At 40.3% G+C, this 24,359-nt stretch overlaps 1 protein-coding gene across 7 annotated transcripts in view; it reads left to right on the top strand.

The window, feature by feature from the left end:
* TOGARAM1 (TOG array regulator of axonemal microtubules 1) overlaps positions 1–24,359 on the top strand; it is a 106,094-nt gene that overhangs the window by 53,130 nt on the left and 28,605 nt on the right. For 5 of the 7 annotated variants that reach the window (XM_055291441.2, XM_055291444.2, XM_055291442.2 and 2 more), the window contains 6 exons: positions 1,027–1,202; positions 1,899–2,052; positions 6,186–6,339; positions 17,838–17,943; positions 19,105–19,340; positions 21,120–21,278. In XM_055291441.2, the coding sequence (XP_055147416.1) occupies positions 1,027–1,202; positions 1,899–2,052; positions 6,186–6,339; positions 17,838–17,943; positions 19,105–19,340; positions 21,120–21,278 (985 nt within the window). Of the gene's footprint in view, positions 1–1,026; positions 1,203–1,898; positions 2,053–6,185; positions 6,340–17,837; positions 17,944–19,104; positions 19,341–21,119; positions 21,279–21,475; positions 21,600–24,359 lie in introns of those variants that run through there. The other 2 variants (XM_055291446.2, XM_055291445.1) reach the window with 2 other exon arrangements.

Raw genomic sequence — 24,359 nt, 5'->3', positions numbered from 1 at the left:
TATATTTTAAGGGGGCTAAGGGACCTTGAACAAAATTATTGCAAGTATCCTTTAAAGCTATTTTCTACTTTAATTGAAAACTAGAATGTGGTAATATACATTGAGGGTATGCATCTTATTTTTGTTCAATATAATGAAATAGAATAAACGTTTTGAAAAATTTGCCCTAACTTCTTTGCTTGATAGTCTCATTCGGTTATTTTAAAACCCTCCTCAGTCTGGCTACAGCTTACTCTTGTAAACTTATTTTCTGTTATTCCTTTATTTGCCCATCCAAGCTCATTTATTCACTCCACATAAAAGCTTTAGAAACGTTCAACTCTGCATGTAAACATCCCCATCTCATAGATTTCCCCCTCTCCTTCTTTACTTTATACAGGTCCTTCCTGTCTTCAAATCCCAGCTCAAATCCTTGCTCCTTGAAACCATCTTAAACACCCAGCTCTGCCGGGCACAGTGGCTCACTCCTGTAATCCCATACTTTGGGAGGGAGGCCCAGGCGGACAGATCACTTGAACTCAAGAGTTCAAGACCAGCCTGGACAACATGGCAAAACCCCATCTCTACCAAAAAAAAAAAAAATACAAAAAATCAGGCAGGCCTGGTGCTATGCGTTTGTAGTCCTAGCTACTCAGGAGGCTGAGGTGGGAAAATTGCTTCAGCTTGGGAGGTGGAGGTTGCAATGAGCCGAGATTGTGCCATTGCACTCCAGCCTGGGTGACAGAGAGAGACTGTCTCAAAACAAGCAAACAAACAAACAAAGAACAGCTCACAGCAACCTTTTCTTTATGTGTGCTTACCACTTATAATATGCAGCTCTCACTTATTATCATGAACTGCCTTCTGCCACCTCTTATATTAATGCCCTATTAGGGTATTTGTTTTTATATTTTATAATTATTAAGCATGTTTTTCTTACTAACTGTTGTTTGATTCCTGAAGGCAACAGCCTTGCCTTAAACTTTGTTATCTAGAGTACCATCACATAATTAGTTAATGATTATTTTGGTGGTTGGTTGATTTCAGGCGTATTTGGAAGTTTAAGTTCAGCACCAGCAACCTGCAGCCAATCAGTGATATCTTCTGTGGAAAATGGGGATACATTTTCAATTAAACAAAGTATTGAACCACCATCAGGGATTTATGGAAGATCAGTCCAGCAAAATATTTCATCATATCTTGATGTTGAGAATGAAAAAGATGTAAGGTTATTTGCTAATTATTAGAATAAATTTAAGCTTACAGTATGTCATTGTTTTGTGTATATCAGATGTGGGGTGGTGAAAGTATTTCAATTAAAATTTAAAAAATCTTAGTACAGTTGAAATTTTGAGCCTTGGCAATGTGGCAAAGCCCTGTCTCTAGGAAAAATACAAAAATTAGCCAGGAAAAATACAAAAATTAGCCAGAGAAAGTAGAGAGCCTATTTTCTCTAGGAAAAATACAAAAATGTAGCTACAGCCATGCATGCCTATGGGCCCAGCTACTTGGGAGGCTGAGGTAGGAGGATCACTTGAGCTCGGACGGTCGGACTTGAGCTGCAGTAAGCCATGATTGCGCCACTGTACTCCAGCCTGGGCAATACAGTGAAACTGTCTCAAAGAAAAAAAAAAATTTTGATTCTTAATCATTTAAATAGTAGATTATTCGTCCTTCCCACTTAATAAAGGCATTCTTATCCTGGGGATAAAGTATGTAATATACTTTGTATTTTCCGTGTACTTCATATTTTACATGTACTATATATAAATATATATGTATACATATATTCTGTTTTCTAGAATACACTTAAGTAGTGACAGACTAATATCCTTAGACACAAATTAGTTATCTGAGACGAAGATATTTTAAATATCAAACTCCCTGAATATTTTCAGATTTTCAACTTTTTCATGCAGGCTAAAGTTTCTATCTCTAAATCTACTTATAACAAGATGAGACAAAAGAGAAAAGAAGAGAAAGAACTGTTTCACAATAAAGATTGTGAAAAGAAGGAAAAGAATTCCTGGGAACGAATGAGACATACAGGAACTGAGAAAATGGCATCTGAAAGTAAGTGGAATTTAAGTTTTGGTATTTTTTTTCTAGTAATAGCCTAAAGCTGGTGAAATGAGGTTTCACTGAGGGTAATATACGACTAAGAATGAAGTATCTTATATAACACCGAAATTTGCAAGTTCTGCCTTTAATTAGCTTTGTGACCTGGAAGCAGGCCTCAGTTTTCTGCCCCTGTGAATATCTTAATCATCTCAAAGGTCCAGATTATCTCAAGGATCTCTTCTATACTCCCTGGAAATATTCCTGTTTTGCTGAGGAGTGGTATCCCATTTTATAGCAGATAACTGAGATGGTGAAACTGGTTTATATTACATCATGATCCAAAAAGGCCATTGCATTTGTCATTTATTCAGTCTATCCTTGAGTACCTACTATGTTTTGTGCTTGGTCAAGAGTAGGCTCTATGTTTCCTGGTGTTGTTTTTTAAAATACTGAATACATGTTAGGTATAGTAGCAACCAGGAAAAATCAGAGGTTGAAATGGAAAATCATGTGAACTATAATAAACTTTAAGTATTATTGCTTAACTACTGTTTTGTTAAATATTAAGAAATAAACTGAAATATAATAAACACTGTTAAATTTATGTTGTATCTGAAGTCTAGATAGCAACAAAATACTCAAGAAGGTTACAAAAAATACTCTAAATTTAATAGATAATATACTACTCTTGAAGGTAAAAATAAAAAAGATTTAACCTAAATTAATGTCTGAGGTTTTTCCTAGCTTTTATTTCCCTTACAATGCAACAAGTGGAGAAAACTGTGTTTTCAAAGCTAATCATTGTTGAGAGTATGCCTGATGAGAGGTGTTAGCCTGTACAACTGTGGCTGAAGATGTCCCTAAAACCCATTAAATGTAGGTGTTTGTGAAATTTAAGCCTCTTAGCATTCTCAGAGAATTCACTATTTGTTATTATCATAAAATGCAGGGAGAGAAAAACCCACGAAACTTCCTGCCTAACTTAGCCAGTGTGAAGAGTAGAAATAGAAGTACAAATATTACAAATAGTAATAAATCATAAATTTGTGGGCATTAATTCTTTTTTTTTTTTTTTTGAGACGGAGTCTTTCTCTGTCACCCAGGCTGGAGTGCAGTGGCGCAATCTCAGCTCACTGCAAGCTCCGCCTCCCGGGTTCATGCCATTCTCCTGCCTCAGCCTCTCCGAGTAGTTGGGACTACAGGCGCCCACCACCACGCCCGGCTAATTTTTTTTTTTGTATTTTTAGTAGAGACGGGGTTTCACCGTGGTCTCGATGTGGGCATTAATTCTTGATGGATCAACTAATTTTGTGATTTTTGCCTACAATGTAGGCTTTAAAGATTAGGTTTCTGAGAAGTATAAGGAGAGTACGGCTTTGAAGTCCCCCTTATATTATTTGAAAATAAGAATATGCTTACACAATTATTATGTTGATCAGCTCAAAGTATAGTTGTCTAGCTCTGTTTATGGTTATGAACATATTAGCAGAAATAATTTTTAATAGCTAAATTCTAATTAGATATGTCTCCAGTTAAGAAACTTTCTATCAGTTAGATCACTGCTACTCAAAGTCTGTTTCATAGACTGTGTGAACTGTTTATTACTCATCTATGATAACATACATACAGACAATATTTAGCTTCTAGAAACTATTTTAACAATTTGACAGTGCCACAACACTTTTATTGTACTTTATAAAAGTATCAGTCTGCAACATAGTGGCAGTTTTTTTTTGTTGTTTTTTGTTGGGTTTTTTTTTTTGAGATAGAGTCTTGCTCTGTCGCCCAGGCTGGAGTGCAGCGGTGCGATCTTGGCTCACTGCAACCTCCACCTCTTGGGTTCACGTGATTCTTCTGCCTCAGCTTCCCGAGTAGCTGGGACTACAGGTGTGCACCACCATGCCAGGCTAATTTTTGTATTTTTAGTAGAGACGGGGTTTCACCATGTTGGACAGGCTGGTCTTGAACTCCTGACCTCGTGATCCGCTCACCTCAGCCTCCCAGAATGCTGGGATTACAGGTGTGAGCCACCACGCCCAGCCAACAGTGGAATTTAAAAAAAAAAAAAAAACTTCATTTGAGCATCACTACTTTCAACTGATATTCTGTACACCTCCTTTTTCAAAATAACATTCTTCAGGTAAAAACAAAATAAAGATAGGTGATAGTACTTCATATTGTTATAATCTCAAGGTTGAAAATTTGGTGTTTATCTATATCTCTTTCTAATGAGTTATTGTTTCATGAGCGTGGGAATAGATTAGATATATTAAGGGAATACTTAAAACTTCCACATTGGTTTCTTCATCTGTAATGTACTACTAATAATTACTACATAGGGTTGTTGAATGAATTAAATTAGATAGTATAAATGACGGACTTAGCACAATACCAGGGAAGATAATAAATGATAATAGTGCTATTTTTTTATTTGCTATTCTTTCAGGATTGGGATATTCCAGAGCTGGAGGATTTTATGTATACGTGTTAGTCTTAGATATGAAGCCTAATGAGGGTCCATCTGAACCATCAAAAAAAAAAGTGAAAGGGGTCTATTATATTCTTTAATTGGTATATCATCTTCCTCACATAACAAAAACTGGTACTGATTTATCACTATAGTAAATTAAGGCATCATATTTTACCTTTTTACATTTTTTGTTAGATATGTGATGAATTTTTTGAAAGCAGAGATTCTGTCTTATGCCTCTTTATATAAGATCATAGGTAATGGTGGCCGTAGATCTAAGTCCTGCCTCTCCCACTCATTAGCAATGGAACTTTAATTAAATTTCTTAGTGTCTGTAAAACACAATTATTTTCTCAGCTGCAAAATAAAGATAGTTAGAATGCCTACCTCAGCTTTGTTGAGATAATTAAATGCGGTAAAGTTTGCAAAGCTTTTTTCCCAAGGTCTGGTGTATAGTATTTAATAAATGCTAGCTAATATCATTAACACCTTGTTGCCTTTGGATTTTAAATGACCAACTCTGAATATGTAATTAGTATGCAACATCAAGTGAAATTTCTTATATTTGTGATTTCAGGTAACATTTTGTCACAGATAACATGGTTAATAAATAATTTTTGATGATAGTTTCTAGTGACTAATATTTCCTTTCTAAAAATATCTCAATATGGAAAAATATTAAGTAAATCTTCACCTACTTATAAAAGCCCATTCTGTTTGACCCTTTTCTTTTTAATATATCCACTGCATATGTCTCGCATTATACAGTGCTCTCAAGGATATTATCCTGAGCACTCAAAGAGGATGATTTGTTTTCTCAACTTATAGTACAGTGCCTTACATCTGGAAGATGCTTGGTCAATGTCTTATTATAGAAGAAACATCATTCTTATTACTACACATGGTCTTAGAATTTGTAATAGGCCACTAATTCTATATCAATAGAGAAAATCAACTAGAATTCTACATACAGGTGCCATGAGCCTTCATCTTCACTTCTCAGTTATAAAACAGGTATATATCTACATTTTTACAAAATGGGATCGTACTGCTTCTTTTGCTTTTAGCTGTTAAAATAAAGCTAGACTTTGTTATGACTCATGACTGAAAAATTACTTGTATTTTTATTAAATATAATTTGTTAATAAATTTGCATATAGAAAGTAAAGTTTTCAATAGTTTTGCATATAAAAAGTAAAGTTTTCAATAGTTTTGGTTTCTGGGTACTGTAATTTTCCTCAAGACTAAACCAATAGTACTAAGTTTCCACAATAAATATTCATCACAACTGTAGTCAGAATAATGTTTGTATCCTTTGTATGAAGTACTCTTGGCCAGGCACGGTGGCTCACGCCTGTAATCCCAGCACTTCGGGAGGCTGAGGCGGATGGATTGCTTGAGGTCAGGAGTTCAAAACCAGCTTGACCAACATGGTGAAACCCTGTCTCTACTAAAAATACAAAAATTAGCCGGGCGTTGTGGCGCACACCTATAGTCCCAGCTACTTGTGAGGTTGAGGCAGGAGAATTGCTTGAACCAGGAAGTGGAGGTTGCAGTGAGCTGAGATTGTACTACTGCACCCTAGCCTGGGAAACAGAGCAAGACTCCGTCTCAAAAAGATAAAAATTTTTAAAAAAAGGTTCTCTCATAGTTTATTTAATATATTTTGTTTTAGGTGAAACATCTACTGGAGCCATTTCACAGTATAAAGAAAGGATGCCTTCTGTCACTCATAGTCCAGAAATAATGGATCTATCAGAACTACGGCCATTCTTTAAGCCAGAAATAGCACTGACAGAAGCCCTGAGGCTTTTGGCTGATGAGGATTGGTAAGTTCACCATCCTTAACTTAAAACTAAGCAGAGTTCAAAAGCTTTCTGTAAATATTTAATTAAAAATCTTGAAACAGATTTTCTATTAAAATAATCTTAGAAACGATTATTTAGTTCTTAGGCATCAGAGTCTTTTCAGCTTATTAATGTAGCTGAACTCTGGCCCTAATAGTACTTTATTACCAGTTGTATTATAACTTACATGCCATAAACATATAATTTAGCTTTATAATGGATTATGTAAACCCTTTGGTAATGGGATACAAATTTCACCATTTCTCAAAGTATTTCTCTGTGAAATATAATTATTAATAGTCCTGGAAATACTTACCTGCTCTTGTTGTAGTGATAGCAGCCACCCAACCAGCCCAGCCAATAACTCAAGGGAGACAAAAGACAGTGGCAATGTGCATCCCACGTGTTTCAGTGGGAGTGTCCACTTACTGCCTTTGTGCCATTTCCTCCCTTGTTCCTTCACTATCTCTCATTGTACCCATCTTATACCTCTTCATCAGTTTTGCCTCTGTTCTAGAGCATATTCATCAACTTTAAAATATGCCATAATATCTCTTATTTTTTAAAAACCTCCAGGCTGGGCGCAGTGGCTCACACCTGTAATCCCAGCACTTTGGGAGGCCGAGGTGGGCAGATCACAGGGTCAGGAGTTCAAGACTAGCCTGGCCAACATAGTGAAACCCCATCTCTACTAAAAATACAAAAAAAATTAGCCAGGCGTGGTGGCGGGTGCCTGCAGTCCCAGCTACTTGGGAGACTGAGGCAGGAGAATTGCTTGAACCCGGGAGGTGGAGGTTGCAGTGAGCCGAGATTGGGCAACTGCACTCCAGCCTGGGCAACAGAGTGAAACTCTGTCTCAAAAAAAAAAAAAAAAAAAAAAAAAAAAAATAGAAGTTCTGCAGAATTTAATCCACTGGCATTCTCTTTCTACATTCATTTTGTAGCTCAAGGGCAGTCTTTCTGGCAATCTTTTTCTGTAAAGATCCAGGTAATAGGTGTTTTAGACTTTGCAGGGTATATGCCTTTGTTGCAAACACTGAACTCGCGCAAAAGCAGCCTTAAAACAGTATCTAAACAAATGGGCATAGCTGTGTTTCTATAAAACTTTACTTATAAAACATTATATGAAGACTTTACTCATTAAAAAAATCTGATGGACCCACATTTGGCCCATGAGCCATAGTTTGCCAATCCCTTCTTAAATTATTTCATTCAGTCTCACAGCTTTAAATTCCATCTAAACTCTGATTTTTCAAAAATGTATATCTGTATCCCTGGTATCATTTTGAGCTCTAGACTCAAAAAGAAGTAATCCAACAGCCCAACTTGGCCCTTTTACTTAGATGCCAGTAGACATCTTAAATTTAACATATCCAGAAAAGAAATCCTGAACTTCTTCCTGCCAACATGGATTAAGAGGACTATATTTGCCCTCATAACGTGAAAGATCTAACAAAATTATACAAAATATATGAAACAATAGTTTTCAAGGGCCGGGCACAGTGGCTCACACCTGTAATCTCAGCACTTTGGGAGGCCAGATGACTTGAGGTCAGGAGTTCGAGACCAGCCTGGCCAACGTGGTAAAACCTTGTCTGTACTAAAAAACGCAAAAAATCAGCTGGTGCATGGTGGCGCACATCTATAGTACCAGCCACTTGGGAGGCTGAGGCACAAGAATCGCTTGAACCTGGGAGGCAGAGGTTGCAGTGAACCGAGATCGTGTCACTGCACTTCAACCTGGGTGACAGAGTGAGACTCCATCTCAAAAACAAAGAAACAACAGCAACAAAAAACAATAGTTTTCAAGATACTGTTCACCAGCCTATGGAAATATGTTGATCTCTGAGAGACAGGAAACAAACCAGGTGAGCCCTACAATTACCCAGCTTGCTTTCTGGAGAGAGTTTCCGGTTGCAGCTAAAGGGAAAACAGGCAGATAGCATCAGAGATGGACATGGTACTGAGAGTTTGAGGAGGCCATGGTAACTAGACTTTGCAGGACAGAATGCCAGATAGAGCTCCACAGAGAGCTCCAGAGATCGTAAGAGGATTTTACTCAAATGTTTAGCAGACAGCTGGTCGGGGCATGCATGTAAATACATTTCCTGAGGCCAGAACAAGAACCACTCAAAAAAGTTACAAGGAACAATGTCAGGAGCATATACAATGTTAATAATACTTCCTGTTCCCACCAGCAGATTGGAAAAGTTCATAATTCACAGGGCATTGGGTAGAATACTCACAGAGTTTTGCTTCATAGTGTAGTAAAATAAACCATAGACTGAATGTTAGTTTGGTTCCCACCTAATGAAGTTTAAAAGCAAGGCCTAAGAGGATCAAACGTTTGATCCTTATTTGAAATACATTTTCAGATAACTATATCCCAGAATAAAGCTGAAGAATATTTATAGGAATACAAAAATAGCTAAGGTGAAATTACCAGGCATGCAGAGAAGCAGGAAAGTACAACCAATAGTGAAAAGAGAAAAAGCCAACAAGTGAAACCAATGCAAAAATGACACAGGTGATAGAATTAGTAGACAAAGACATTGCAACTGTAACTACTGCATGCATTAAAGAGGCTGGAGGAAAGGTTGAGCAAGTAAAGAGATATAATATATATAAGAACCCCAAAACTAATGTCTACAGATGAAAGCTATAATGTCTAAGATAGGAAATACACCGGATGAGATTAATAGGTTAGACATTCCAGAAGAATAGATTAGTGAAGTTGAAGACGTAACCATTGTAACTATTCAAAATAAAACAATGAAGCCTGGCCAATAAGGCAAAATCCTGTGTCTACCAAAAATGCAAAAATTAGCTGGGTGTGGTGATGCACACCTGTAGTCCCAGCTACGGGGGCGACTAGGGCAGGAGAATCGCTTAAACCCAGGAGGCGGAGGTTGCAGTGAGCTGAGATCATACCACTGCACCCCAGCCTGGGCAACAGGGTGAGACTCTGTCTCAAGTAAAAAAAAAAAATCAAAATGAAACAATGAGAGAAACAAGACTGAAAAAAAAGTCCAAAAAATCTGTCATTTGTGGGACAACTTCAAGTTATGTGTAACTGGAGTTACCAGACAGAGAAGGAGACAGAAAAGAATATTTGCAGAAAAAAATGGACAAAATTTGTTCAAATTGGATGAAAACTATAAACCCAAAGATGTAAGAAGTTCAATAAACACCAAACGCAAGAAACATGAAAAGAAATATTTCAAAGGAGGTATAATCAAAAGGCCTAAAATTAGGGATGGAGAAAATCTTAAAAATAGCTAGGGGCAAGACACAAAGATCAGACTACTCATCAAATACACTGCAAACCAAAAAAACAGTTCAGTGAGATCTTTAGAGTACTGAAAGGAAAAACAAACTGTCAATCTAGAATTCTATATCCAATGAAAATATCTTTCAAAAATAAAAGTAGTGGACCGGGCATGGTGGCTCACTCTTGTAATCCCAGCACTTTATGAGGCCGAGCCAGGAGGATTGCTTGAGCCCAGAAGTTCAAGACCAGCCTTTGCAATATAGCAAGACCTCATCTCTAGAAAAAAAATAAATAAATAAATAAGAAAAAAAATTTAAAATCTGGATGCGGTGATGTGTTTCTGTAGTCCCAGGCATTCAGGAGGCTGAGGCAGAAGGATCACCTGAATCCAGGGGTTCGAGGCTGCAGTGAGCTGTGATTGTGCCGCTACACTCCAGCCTGAGCAACAGAGCAAGACCTTGTCTCTTAAAAAAAAAAAAAGGTTTGAAAGAAGCAAAATATCTGACATTTTGATACAAAGGCCCAAAGGGAAGACATGGGAGTATTGCTTTACCAAGGCAGCAAAGGAGATAAAATGTAACTATAAAAATAATTATAAAGAAAAGATGGGACAAATAGAAAACAAACAGCAAGATGATGGACTTAAACCTAATCATGTAATCACACTAAATGTAGATGAACTAAACACCCTAGTGAGATTAGATTAAAAAGCAAGACCCAACTATATGCTACCTATAAGAAATTCTGAGGCTGGGCGTGGTGGCTCACGCTTGTAATCCCAGCACTTTGGGAGGCCAAGGCGGGCGGATCACGAGGTCAGGAGATCTAGACCACGGTGAAACCCCGTCTCTACTAAAAATACAAAAAATTAGCCGGGCGTGGTGGCGGGCGCCTGTAGTCCCAGCTACTCGGAGAGGCTGAGGCAGGAGAATGGCGTGAACCTGGGAGGCGGAGCTTGCAGTGAGCCGAGATTGCGCCACTGCACTCCAGCCTGGGCAACAGAGCGAGACTCCATCTCAAAAAAAAAAAAAAAAAAAAAGAAATTCCGTTTAAATATATAGGTATAAATAAGTTAAAAGTAGAGATGCAAAAAGATGTATACCATGCTAACACTAATCAAAAGATAGATTACATGGCTATATTAATATCAAACTATATTTCAAAGCAAATAATATTAATGAGAGTATTTATTTTATATTGTTATGTAACAAATTGCCACAAACTCAATGGATTCAAATTGATTAACTCTCAGTTTTCTGGGTCAAGAGATCAGATATAAGTTAACTCAACTCTTTGCTCAAAATACCACTAGGCTGAAATCAAAGTATCAGCCAGGGATGTGATCTCATCTTTCAATTTTCTTAGAAGCTCATTGTTTGGAAGAATTGTCTTCTTTGTAGATGTGCAACTGTGGTTTTCATTTTTGTATTAGTCCGTTTTCATGCTGCTGATAAAGACATATCCAAGAGGAAAAGAAGAAGAGGTTTAATTGGATTTAATAGTTCACATGACTGGGGAGGCCTCAGAATCATGGCGGGAGGCAAAAGGCACTTCTTACATGGTGGCAGCAAGAGAAAATGAAAAAAAGCAGAAATCCCTGATAGACCCATCAGATCTCGTGAGACTTATTCACTATCATGAGAATAGCACGGGAAAGACCGGCCCTATGATTCAGTTACCTCCCTGTGGTTCCCTCCTGAATCCTGGGACATAGCCAAACCCTATCAATTATCTTGCTAGCTGTCAGCCAGGGACGCTCTCATCTTCTAGAGGTCAACCTTGTGTCCTTATGATGTGCCACACACACAGATATAGATCCTCTCAACATGTAGCTTACTTCTTCAAAGCCAGGAGGAGAATCTCTGCTGCTGCTGCTTATCTCTTTTAAGGGAGGTAAAGCCTCCCCAGGATAATCTCCCTTTTGATTAACTTGAAGTCAACTGATTAGGGACCATAATTAAATCTGAAAATCTCTTTGGCCATCGCACTTAATATGATCACAGGGTGTGATACCCCAACACATTCACGTATCAATCACAGGAAGTGATATTGCAACACATTCATGGAGAGGGTGTAATACAGGCTGTGTAAATCAGGAGTAGGAATTATGGCTGCCATCTTAGGATTCTGTCTACCACATCTAGAATAAAGAGGGTCATTTTATAGTTATAAAGGGATTAATTCATCAAGAGGACATGGCAGTCCTGATGTTTATTTACCATATAATATTGCTTGAAAAGACGTTAAGCAAAAACGAATAGAACTGCAAGGAGAAATAAATCTCTAATTATAATTGGAACTTCAATAATCCTCTCTCATTAATTAATAGAACAAGTTGAAGGAAAATCAGTACAGATGGCCAGGTGTGGTGGCTCATGCCTGTAAAATACAAAAAAAAAAAAAAAAAAAGAGCCAGGTATGCCTGTAGTCCCAGCTACTGGGGAGGCTGAGATGGGAGAATCACTTGAACCCGGGAGTCAGAGGTTATAGTGAGCTGAGATCAGACCACTGCACCCCAGCCTGGATGACAGAGTGAGACTCCATCTCAAAAAAAAAAGAAAAAAGAAAAAAGTAAAGTTGTAGAAGATTTGGACAACACTTTTTTGTATGTATTTTTATTAGAGATGGGGTTTTTCTATGTTACTTAGGCTGGTCTCAAAATACCTGGGCTCAAGCAATCCATCCACCTCAGCCTTCCAAAGTGTTGGGATTATAGGCTTAGGTCACTGCACCTGGCCTGAACAACAGTATTGACTAATTTTGTCATGGGATCCTTAAGGTGTTACTTTGCCAGCCAGAAACCTCTGTGGCCAGTGCCGCCTTTGCCCAAGTTTTGCTCAGGCCCACTTGGGCTCATTCCGCCCACTTGGCCTCCCAGGCTGTGCTTGGCTTTTGCTACCAGCCTAGATCCCATGCCTACAAAGGGAGAGCCAGGCACAGAGCAGCGAGGGGTGCATGAGCATGGAGTCTGGCCACTGCACACAGCCAGGCATATGCTGGCTGTGGCAGGATAGGCAACTCCATGCACTGGCACAGCTGCTGGCTCCCTGCTACAGCTGGACCAGATGTCCCACAAGCAGCTTCCACTGCAGGCACCAGGGAATGTGGTGGCACCCAGAAGCTTGGAGATGCCAGCAACTGCAGAACCCCAAAGAGAGTATCACAGCCCTTGCTTGGGAAGCTCCTAAATCTGGGTTCCCCATAGGGCCACAGCTCTTTTCTCCTTCTTTCTTCTCACCTTCTCGTTGCCCACAATGTCATGAGCAGTGGCAATGTGATTGGGGTTGGGGGAGGTTTCATCCATGTTTGTGTTACAGATGTTTCAGTCCCGAATTCTTGTCCTGAATCCAAGAAGAATTAGGTATGTGGACAACTGGAGCATACCTCCAGTTGTGGAGCAAGGTGAAGAGATGCTTTATTGAGCAACAGTATACCTCTCAGAAGACCTGAAGTGGGTAGCTCCTTTCTGCAGGCAAGTTGTCCTGACATCTGTGCAACCCTCAGTGGAGGGGAGACCCAGATTGGGTAGCTCCTATCCACAGGCAGATCATGCTGATGTCTGTGCAGCCCTAAGTGGAGAGGAGACCCAGAGTGGGTAGCTCCTATCCGCAGGCAGATCATTTTGGTGTCTCTGCAGCCCTCAGCAGAGAAGAGACCCAGAGTGAGTAGCTTCTATCTGCAGGCAGGTTGTGCTGATGAGTGTACAGCTCTCAGCAGAGAGGAGACCCACAGTGTGTAGCTTTTCTCCACAGGCAGGTCATCCCATCTTCCAGACTCTGGCTGAGTCCGGGATTTTTATGGGCTTCAGAGGGGAAGAAGTGCATGTTGATTGGTCCGTGGACAGGCCTGGAAAAAGCACCATAAGTTCTCACTCCAGTCTGTGGAACTAGCAGCCCACTCCCACAAGCTTCAGTCTGTCCCTGGCTTGAAGGTGTGGCTTCACCTGCCCCCTTCTGCCCAGGGGCCTGTCTGCCCCCTGCCACCATCAACCTGCTGTCCATAGTGCCCAGGCTGTTTGTGCTGAGGGGTGCCTGCAGGCCCACACCAAGCTGCCCTCAGCACCCTCCGGGCTTCCTTCCCATGCTTGTTGGAGCCCAAAGTCCAGAGGGGACCATGTCAGCACTACCCCAAGTGTGTGCACACCCAGCTAGGTCCTGACTGCACCCAGGATCAGCCACAACTTTGCTCCAAAATTGGAGGTTGTGCTGGGAGTGGGGAGAACCAGGCAGTGGGAGAAGGCACTTCTGAGCCTGTGGGGGCAGGGGGGTTTCCAGGGCCCCTGAGAACACAGGAATGCCCAGGTCTGCAGCTGTGGCTGAGTGGCTGCAGCTGCACCCAGGAGGTCAGGGCTCCTACCCCTTCTACTCAGACATGGACATGGCTCCCACCTGTTCCTGGCTCCCGCTGGCTCCAGGGAGCACACAGTCCCAGCACACCTCCCCTGCCACAGCTGGTGTCTTCACAGCGGCCACTCCAGAGGGGCTGCCACTGCCATCAGTGTGACCCAATTAACATTTATAACACATTCCACCTACAGCAGCAGAATTCACATTCTGTTCAAGTCCACAAGATATATTTACCAAGAAAGACCTTATTCTGGGCTATAAAACAAGTAATTTAAAAGGAATCAGATTTTATAACTTTTGTTCTCTGGAATTAAATTGGAAATTAATGACAGGTATTTGGAAAATGCTCAAATATTTAGAAACTAACACACATATATGTAACCTATGGATCTAAGAAGAAATCAGAAATCAAAAGGAAAATTACGAACTATTTTGAATTTGATGAAATTTAGAATGAAACATCAAAATTTGTGGGATGTAGCCAAATTAAAGAGGAATATGTCACAGTATAACACCTATATTAGAAAAGAAGAAAAGTTCTATATCAAGGAAATCAGCTTTCACCTTAAGAAACTAGAAACAGAAGAGCACATGAAGCCCAAAGTAAGCAAAGAAAGGGAATAATAAAGATCTGTGTGGAAATCATTGCAGTGGAAAACCATAGAGAAAATCAATGAAAGCAAAAGCAGGTTCTTGGAGAAGATCAATAAAATGGATAAGCCTCTAGTCAGATTGACCAAGAAAAAGAAGAGAAAAATTACAAACATCAAGAATGAGAGAAGAAATATCACTACTGATCATACAGCTGTTAAACAGATAATATAGAAATATGATAAGCAGCATGATGCCCCAAAATTCAACAACTTAGGTGAAATGGACAAATTATTTGAAAGACACAAACTACCAAAACTCATTCGTAAAGAAATAGATAACTTGTGACCGGGCACGGTGGCTCATGCCTGTAATTCCAGCACTTTGGGAGGCCAAGGCAGGCAGATCACTTGAGGCCAGGAGTTCAAGACCAGCATGGCTAACATGGTGAAACCCCATCTCTACTAAAAATACAAAAATTGGCCAGGTGTGGCGGCCCATTCCTGTAATCCCAGCTATTCAGGAGGCTAAGGCACAAGAATCGCTTGAACCCGGAAGAGAACGTTGCAGTGAGCTGAGATCGTGCCACTGCACTCCAGCCTGGGCAACAGAGCGAGACTCTGTCTCAAAAAAGTAATAATAATAATAATAACTTGTATAACCCAGCATCTATTCATGAAATTGAATTTTTATTTAAATTTTCCCACAAAGAGGCCAGGAGTGGTGGCTCACGCCTGTAATCTTAGCACTTTGGGAGGCCAAGGCGGGCAGATCACTTGAGGTCAGGAGTTCGAGACCACCTGGCCAACGTGAAACCTCATCTCTACTAAAAATACAAAAATTAGCTGGCCATGGTGGCACACACCTGTAATCCCAGCTACTCTGGAGGCTGAGGCAGGAGAATCACATGAACCCAGGAGGCGGTGGTTGCAGTGAGCTGAGATCGTGCCACTGCACTCCAGCCTGGGCAACAGAGCAAGACTCCCTCTCAACACAAAACAAAACAGAAGTTTCCACAAAGAAACCTTCAGTTTCTGATAGTTTATCCCAAAATTTTTATGAAGATACCAATTCTACATATACTTCTACAACATTGAATAAGATGGAGTTCTTCTCATCTCATTGATTGAGGCCACCATTACTCTGATACTAAAACCATACAAAGACAGGAAAACTACAGACTGATTCTTAATATAGCACAAGAACAAAGAGATAAAAATTCTTAACACAGAACTTCTTATTTCCCCTCTTCCTAATCTGAAATATACTTCTCCCTCAATGTTCACTGTCTTAGTTAATAGCCCTGCCTTACACATTTGGTTGTTCATTCCAAATAAGGGTTGACTTCTTTTTGTCTTTGTTTGAGACAGAGTCTCACTGTGTCACCCAGGCTGAAGTGCAGTGGCACGATCACAGCTTACTGCAACCTCGACCTCTGTGGGTTCAGGTGATCCTCCCACTTCAGCCACACAAGTAGCTGTGACTACAGGTGCACACTACCATGCCTGGCTAATTTTTGTATTGTTTGTAGAGACAGAGTTTCACCCAAGCTGATCTTGAAATACTGGGCTCAAGCAATCCACCCACCTCAGCCTCCCAAAGTGTTAGGATTATAGGCGTGAGCCTCTGCACCTGGCCTGTCATTTCTTTACATTCCATCAATTCTTATATTTTCAGAATATATCCTGAAACCAATTACCTACTGCAATCTCTGCTGCCATCCCTCCAGTTCATGCCGTAATTATCTCCCACATGGCTATTGTAGTTTCATCACTGGTTTCCATGCTTGTATTATTACTCCATCTCATATAACAGCCGTTGATACTGTTAAGATATAAACCAGACCGTGGGACTTCCTCACAGAAAGCACTTTGGTAGCTCTCTAGCACACTAGGGAAAAAATTTTAAATTCTTACCAAAAATTGTAACTCTTTATTACCAAGGGACAGATAATGAGGGATCAGCTAACCAGGCCTATTGTTAAATCATAAAAGGGTCTATTCATCAAGAAGACATATCAGTCCTAACACACACACACACACACACACACACACACACACACACTTAAATATATATAGAGAGAGCATGCGTGAATGCTTCAGAATACATGAAGAAAACAACTAATAGAAATTTAAGGAGAAATACGCAAATCTACAATTATATCTATATTATAATTGTATAAGGTACACAATTATAGATTGTGTAAGTAAATATAATTATAATCTTTTAAATCTAAAAGATATAAAAGTTTTGTTTATAATGTAATCTAATAAAAGTGCACAGTAGTATTATGCCTAAAAAATCAGTGTGCCTTAATTAAAAAATACTTAATTGCTAAAAAATACTACTGATCACCTGAACCCTCAGTGAGTTGTCATCTTTTGGCTAGTGGAGGGTCTTACTTTGATGTTGATGGCTGCTGACTGATCAGGGTGGCAGTGGCTGGCTGTGGTAATTTTAGCAATCACAGCAAATATTACTGCTTATTCACAGTGTACCTGGTCACTCATGAGCTCTGATGGAGATGTACAAGGAGATTAATGTTGTTTTCATGCATGCTAACATAACTTCAATTCTGAAAATTTAGCACCTAAGAATCATACTGGTTTTGAAAGTCCTAGATGGCATCTTCTAATAGGAGGCTGTTTCATTTACATTGAATATCTGCTGTTTCGTGTAGCTACTTGTATCTATTACCTTACCTAGATCTTCTGGATAACTTGCTGCAGCTTCTACATTAGCACCTACTGCTTCACATTGCACTTTTATTTTTTTTTCTCTTTGAGACGGAGTGTTCCTTTGTCATCCAGGCTGGAGTGCAGTGGTGTGATCTTGGCTCACTGCAACCTCCACCTCCCTGGTTCAAGTGATTCTCCTGCCTCAGCCTCCCGAGTAGCTGGGATTACAGGTGTCCACCACCACACCCAGCTAATTTTTGTATTTTTAGTAGAGACAGCATTTCACCATGTTGGCCTGGCTGGTATCAAACTTCTGACCTCTTGATCCGCCTGCCTCGGCCTCCCAAAGTGCTGGTATTACAGGCATGAGCTACCACACCCAGCCCACATTGCACTTTTATGTTATGGAGATGGCTTCTTTCTCTCAACCTCATGAACCAACCTCTGCTAAACTCAAACTTTTCTTCTGAACCTTTCTCACCTTTCTGAACCTCTTCCTTGGCAATATTCCATACACAGAAAATAAGACATTTGTGATCCTGTTCCAGTTGAGTCCCATTTAACGAATGATCTTGTCATTTCTTTTTCCCATAGGGAGAAGAAAATTGAGGGACTGAATTTTATTAGATGCTTAGCTGCTTTTCATTCTGAGATACTGAACACAAAGTTGCATGAAACAAATTTTGCAGTTGTTCAAGAGGTAAACATTTTTCAGATGAGTTAAGGATTGTTAGAATAACAAAGGATAAATATGCTATGTTTATTTGACCTTTAAAATTTTTAAACAACTCTGTACCATATGCTATAAAAGGCTTGTATTTAATTAAAGTAGTCCATGTCTTAATTTGCAACCTTAAGAGAAACTTAATAGATGTTGATTCTTAGGACAAAAGATAATATATTAAGATGTGGGGTTTTGTTTGTTTGTTTTTGAAACGGAGTCTTGCTCTGTTGCCCAGGCTGGAGTGCAGTGGTGGGATCTCGGGTCACTGCAACCTTCTCCTCCTAGGTTCAAGAGACTCTCCTGCCTCAGTGTCCGAAGTAGCTGGGATTACAGGTACACACCACCATGCCTGGCTAATTTTTGTATTTTGAGTAGAGACAGGGTTTGATCCATATTGGCCAGGCTGGTCTTAAACTCCTGAGCTCAGGTGATCCACCCACCTCGGCCTCCCAAAGTGCTGGGATTATAGGTGTAAGCCACCACGCCCTGTTTAAGATATGTTACTTGAAGCTAGGAGTTTGAGACCAGCCGGCCCAACATGGCAAAACCCCATTTTGACTAAAAATACAAAAATTAGCCAGGCACGGTGGTGTGCACCTGTAATCCAAGCTACCCAGGTGGCTGAGGCATGAGAATTGCTTGGACCTGGGAGGCAGAGGTTGCAGTGAGCCAAAATCACGCTACTGCACTCCAGCCTGGTCGACAGAGGGAGACCCTAACTCAAAAAAAAAAAAAAAAAAAAAAGGCCGGGCATGGTGGCTCATGCCTGTAATCCCAGCACTTTGGGAGGCCGAGGCGGGTGGATCACAAGGTCAGGAGATCAAGACCAGCCTGACCAACATGGTGAAACCCCGTCTCTACTAAAAATAGAAAAATTAGCTGGGCATGGTGGCACATGCCTGTAATCCCAGCTACTCGGGAGGCTGAGGCAGGAGAATTGCTTGAACCTGGGAAGTGGAGGTTGCAGTGAGCCGAGATCACACCACTGCACTCCAGCCTGGTGACGGAGCGAGACTCCATCTCAAAAAAAAAAATAAAAAAAATAAAAAATAAAAAATTGTAAAATTCCTTTCCAAGTTATTATTACTGATTTTCTTGCAGAATATCGGCGAAATGTACATTTTGAATTTTTTTTAGGTGAAAAATTTACGTTCTGGAGTTTCTCGTGCTGCTGTGGTCTGTTTAAGTGATCTTTTCACTTATTTGAAAAAGAGCATGGATCAAGAGCTAGATACCACAGTAAAAGTTTTGTTGCACAAGGCTGGTGAATCAAATACATTTATAAGAGAAGATGTTGACAAAGCATTGAGAGCTATGGTTAATAATGTAACTCCTGCACGTGCAGTCGTTTCTCTTATCAATGGTGGACAAAGGTAATGTTCAAAATAACCTTGAAATGTCTTTAAACTAAAAATGAAATGTTGCAATCGGGAGTGTAGAAAAGAAACAAGCAAATCTTAGTAGTATATCAGTCAAAAAACATTTATTAAAAAGTTCCTATGAGATAAACATACTACATGCCGAATATGAAAAGAATAATTTTTTTTTTTTTTTTTTTGAGATGGAGTCTCGCTCTGTCGCCCAGGCTGGAGTGCAGTGGCGCAATCTCGGCTCACTGCAAGCTCCGCCTCCCAGGTTCACGCCATTCTCCTGCCTCAGCCTCTCCGAGTAGCTGGGACTACAGGCGCCCGCCACCACGCCCGGCTAATTTTTTGTATTTTTAGTAGAGATGGGGTTTCACCGTGGTCTCGATCTCCTGACCTCATGATCCGCCCGCCTCGGCCTCCCAAAGTGCTGGGATTACAAGCGTGAGCCACCGCGCCCAGCCAAGAATAATGTTTTTATTATTTTTCTCATAGAATATGTATACTTCTTTTGTCCCTTGGGCACCTAGCAAAATATCTGCCACACAAAATCATCTAGGCAATTTGGCTTTAGGAGCCTTACAATTATTATTTTTTTATTAATTTTTATTTCAGTAGCTTTTGGGGTATAAGTGGTTTTTTGTTACATGGGTGAATTGTATAATAGTGAATTCTGAGATTTTTGTGCACCCATCACTTGAGTAGTGTACATTGTACCTAATGTGTAGTTTTTATCCCTCGCCCCCCTCCTGCTCTCCTGCTTTCTCTAAAGTTCATTTTATAAAGTTCATTATATGTATCACCCTGTATGACTTTGCATACTCATAACTTAGCTGCCACTTATAGTTGAGAACATATGGTTTTTGGTGTTTCACTCCATTATTAGAATAATGGCCTCCAGCTTCATCCAAGTTGCTGCAAAAGACACTATTTAATTCATTTTAATGGCAGAGTAGTATTCCATGGTGTGTGTGTATATATATATATATATATATTATATACACATACATATAAAAAACATTTTCTTTATCCACTGATTAGTCAATGGGCACTTAGGTTGGTTCCACATCTTTGTAATTTTGAATTTTGTTGCTATAAACATACATGTGCAAGTATCTTTTTCACATAATGACTTTTCGTTTGGGTAGATTCCAAGTAGTAGGATTGATAGATCAAATGGTAGATCTACTTTTAGCTCAATAAAAGTTATTGTAATAACATTACCCTATTGTTATTCCAATAATGTTATTTACATTCATAGATCTATAACGATATGTTTTTGTTTTGCTTTTAACTTTTGGGGAAGGGATAAGTAATGCAACTAATTTGACGTTTTAGACTCACAGGATGATTGTTGAGGAGCTGTTAAATCATTTAACTTTAAGATAGATCTTTAGCCTCACGTGGTGGCTCACACCTGTAATCCCAGCGCTTTGGGGGGCCAAGGTGAGAAGATCTCTTGAGTCCAGGAGTTCGAGACCAGCCTGGGCAACATAGTGAGACCTCATCTGTACTAAAAGTAAAATCAAATTACCTGGGTGTGGTGGCACATGCCTGTGGCCTCAGCTACTTGGGAGGCTGAGGCAGGAGGATCACTTGAACCCAGGAGGTCAAAGCTGCAGTAAGCCATGATTGCATCACTGCATTCCAGCCTCAGTGACAGAGCAAGACCCTGTCCCAAAAAACAAAACCAAAATACAAACAAATAAAAACAACCCATAGATCCATAGATCTTTGGAGAACAGTTTGTATAACAGCTCTGTTTTAATTGATCATCTCTCCTTGTAGCCATTTACACATTGCTGTAAGAAGGTGTACAGCCCAGCATTTATCAGAAGTGTTGGAATTTATGGAACCAGAACGTATTTTATCTGCAACAAAGGATATGGCTGAACGTATATTACCAGCTGCTGCTAAATTTGCTCAAGACAGTTCACAAGAAACCAGGTGAATATCTGCTAATGTTTGCTATATCTATTATTAATAAGGGCTTAAAAGCAGGAAAAGAAAGAAAGTTTAAAGAAGAATGAACATTTTCTAAATGGAGAAGTGGGGTCCCAGGGATTGGTGCTGGGGGATGGTCTTATTTAACCAGTTTGTAAATATTCTTGAGGGAGTGCACAGTGAATTCTCCAAATTTACAGATGACACTACATACTTCTGGGTAGTGAGATGCCAAATCACAGGGATGAACTTCGTGAAAACAGCACAAGACTGTATGAGTGGGCAGAAAAGTGGCAGAAGAACTTCATTATGGGCAAATGTAAGGTAATGCATTTAGGGGAAAATGATATATTTTCCATGCAATCAGGTAAAATAAGGAAATAGGTACACATGAAAAATACAGGAATAAGGCTGGTCGTGGTGGCTCACACCTGTAATCCCAGCACTTTGGGAGGCTGAGGCGGGTGGATCACGAGATCAGGAGTTCAAAACAAGCCTGGCCAACATGGTGAAACCCTGTCTCTACTAAAAATACAATAAAATTAGTTAGGCGTGGTGGCAGGCGCCTGTAATCTCGCTACTCTGGAGGCTGAGGCAGGAGAATCGCTTGAACCCGGGAGGCGGAGGTTGCAGTGAGCAGAGATTGCGCCATTGCACTCCAGCCTGGGTGACAGAGCGAGACGCTGTCTCAAAAAAAAAAATAAAGAAAGAAAAGAAAAATACAGGAATAATGCATAACAATATATTATCCCGCAAAACATGAGAGATCTACAGTCTGAAAACTACACAAATTTCTGATGGTTGTACTGGAAAAACAATTTTATGAAGTTTAAGAACAGTCAGAGAAAGACAACACAATAATTAAGATATGGATGGTATAATGGCTGTGGTGGTGACAGAAATTTTGGATGTAGTCAGATGCTTATGTTAAATTTCTAGTCCCCATCATTGTTTGTCCTTAAGCAAATTACTTAATTTCTGTTAGTCTCTGTTTCCTTGTCTATAAAATCAGGAAGGGTGGACTAGGTGACCACTAATGTCCCATATAAAATCTAAAATTTTTATAGTAATGATATATGGCTGGGTGTGGTGGCTCACGCCTGTAATCCCAGCACTTTGGGAGGTGGAGGCAGGTAGATCACCTGAGGTCAGGAGTTTGAGACCAGCCCGCGAACATGGTTAAAACCCTGCATCTACTCAAAATATAAAAATTAGCCAGACATGGTGGCACATGCCTATAATCCCAGCTACCTAGGAGGCTGAGGCAGGAGAATCACATGAACCTGGGAGGCGGAGGTTGCAGTGGGCTGAGATTGTGCCACTGCACTCCAGCCTGAGAAACAGAGTGAGGCTCCATCTCAAAAAAAAAAAAAAAAAAAAGGCTGGTTGTGGTGGCTCACACCTGTAATCCCAGCACTCTGGGAGGCTGAGGCGGGCGGCTCACGAGGTCAAGAGATTGAGACCATTCTGGCCAACACGGTGAAACCCCGTCTCTACTAAAAATACAAAAATTAGCCGGGCATGGCGTCATGCGCCTGTAGTTCCAGCTACTCAGGAGGCTGAGGCAGGAGAATCTCTTCAGCCACTGCACTCCAGCCTAGAGACAGAGCGAGACTCCATCTCAAAAAAAAAAAAAAAAAAAAAAAAAAAAAAAAAAAAAAAAAAGGATAATTTTTTTAAAAGAATCTGAGTCATAAAGATTAAAGAAGTATATAAAATATTCATCATTTTAAGACAAAGATTCTCATTACTTTAGGTATCTGGAGTTAATATTATGGAACTCATTATACCTAATGATAATACAGAAAGTAAATATATTAGTTTTCCATTGCTGTGTAAAGTTTAACACAAATGTAGGAGCTTAAGGCAACCACAGTTTTTGGCTTAGCGTTCTTTAGGTCAGAAGTCTGGCATGGCTCACCTCAGTTCACTGCCTGTGGTTTCAGAAGGCCAAAATCAAGGTGATAGCAGTGCTGGGCTTTGCCAAATTCAATTCCTTATGGTTATAAGACTGAGGTCAGCTGGGCGTGGTTGCTCACACCTATAATCCCAGCACTTTGGGAGTTGGAGACAGGCGGATCACCTGAGGTCAGGAGTTCAAGACCAGCCTAAACAACACGATGAAACCCCATCTCTATTAAAAATACAAAAATTAGCTGGGCATGGTGGCATGTGCCTATAATCCCAGCTACTCAGGAGGCTGAAGCAGGAGAATCGCTTGAACCTAGGAAGTGGAGGTTGCAGTGAGTCGAGATCACACTATTGCATTCCAACCTGGGTGACAGAGTGAGACAGAGGGTTGACTCAGGCCAGAACATCCGGCCAGTAGATGGACAGCAAGTGGTCAGTGGGCAAGGAGCCCAGGACAGAGACAAACTTCTCAAAAATAAAAAATAAAAAAGACTGAGGTCTGCATTTCCTTGCTGGCTGTCAGTGAGGGTCCTTGCTCAGCTCCTTAACACCACTCACATTTCTTTGCATGCAACCCTCCTCTGTTTTTAAGCCAGCAATAACATGTTGAGCTCCTCTTCATAGGATTTTTCAGACTTCCTCTTTTTGTATCAGTCACAGAAAGCGCTCTGCTTTTTTTTTTTTTTTTGGAGACAGAGTCTTGCCCTGTCGCCCAGGTTGGAGTGCAGTGGCGCGATCTCAGCTCACTGCAAGCTCCGCCTTACAGGTTCAAGTGATTCTGCCTCAGCCTCCCAAGTAGCTGGGACTACAGGCGCCTGCCACCACACCTGGCTAATTTTTTATATTTTCGGTAGAGATGAGGTTTCACTGTGTTAGCCAGGATGGCCTCGATCTCTTGACCTTGTGATCTGCCTTCCTCGGCCTCCCAAAGTGCTGGGATTATAGGCGTGAGCCACCGCACCCGGCCAGAAAGCTCTCTGCTTTTAAAGGCTCGTTTGATTAGATTAATTCCACCAGATCATGTCATTACTTTAAGGTTAACTGTACTATATGAAATAATCTTGGGAGTGATATCTTATTATATTCACAAATTTTAGGGATTGGAGCAGGACATCTTTGGGGAACCATTTTAAAGTTCTGCATATCATGTTAATGTTCAAAAAAATTCAAGAA

The sequence above is a fragment of the Symphalangus syndactylus genome, chromosome 9, assembly GCF_028878055.3.
Source record: "Symphalangus syndactylus isolate Jambi chromosome 9, NHGRI_mSymSyn1-v2.1_pri, whole genome shotgun sequence".
NCBI lineage: Eukaryota > Metazoa > Chordata > Mammalia > Primates > Hylobatidae > Symphalangus > Symphalangus syndactylus.
This window is presented reverse-complemented; position numbering and strand designations above follow the sequence as displayed.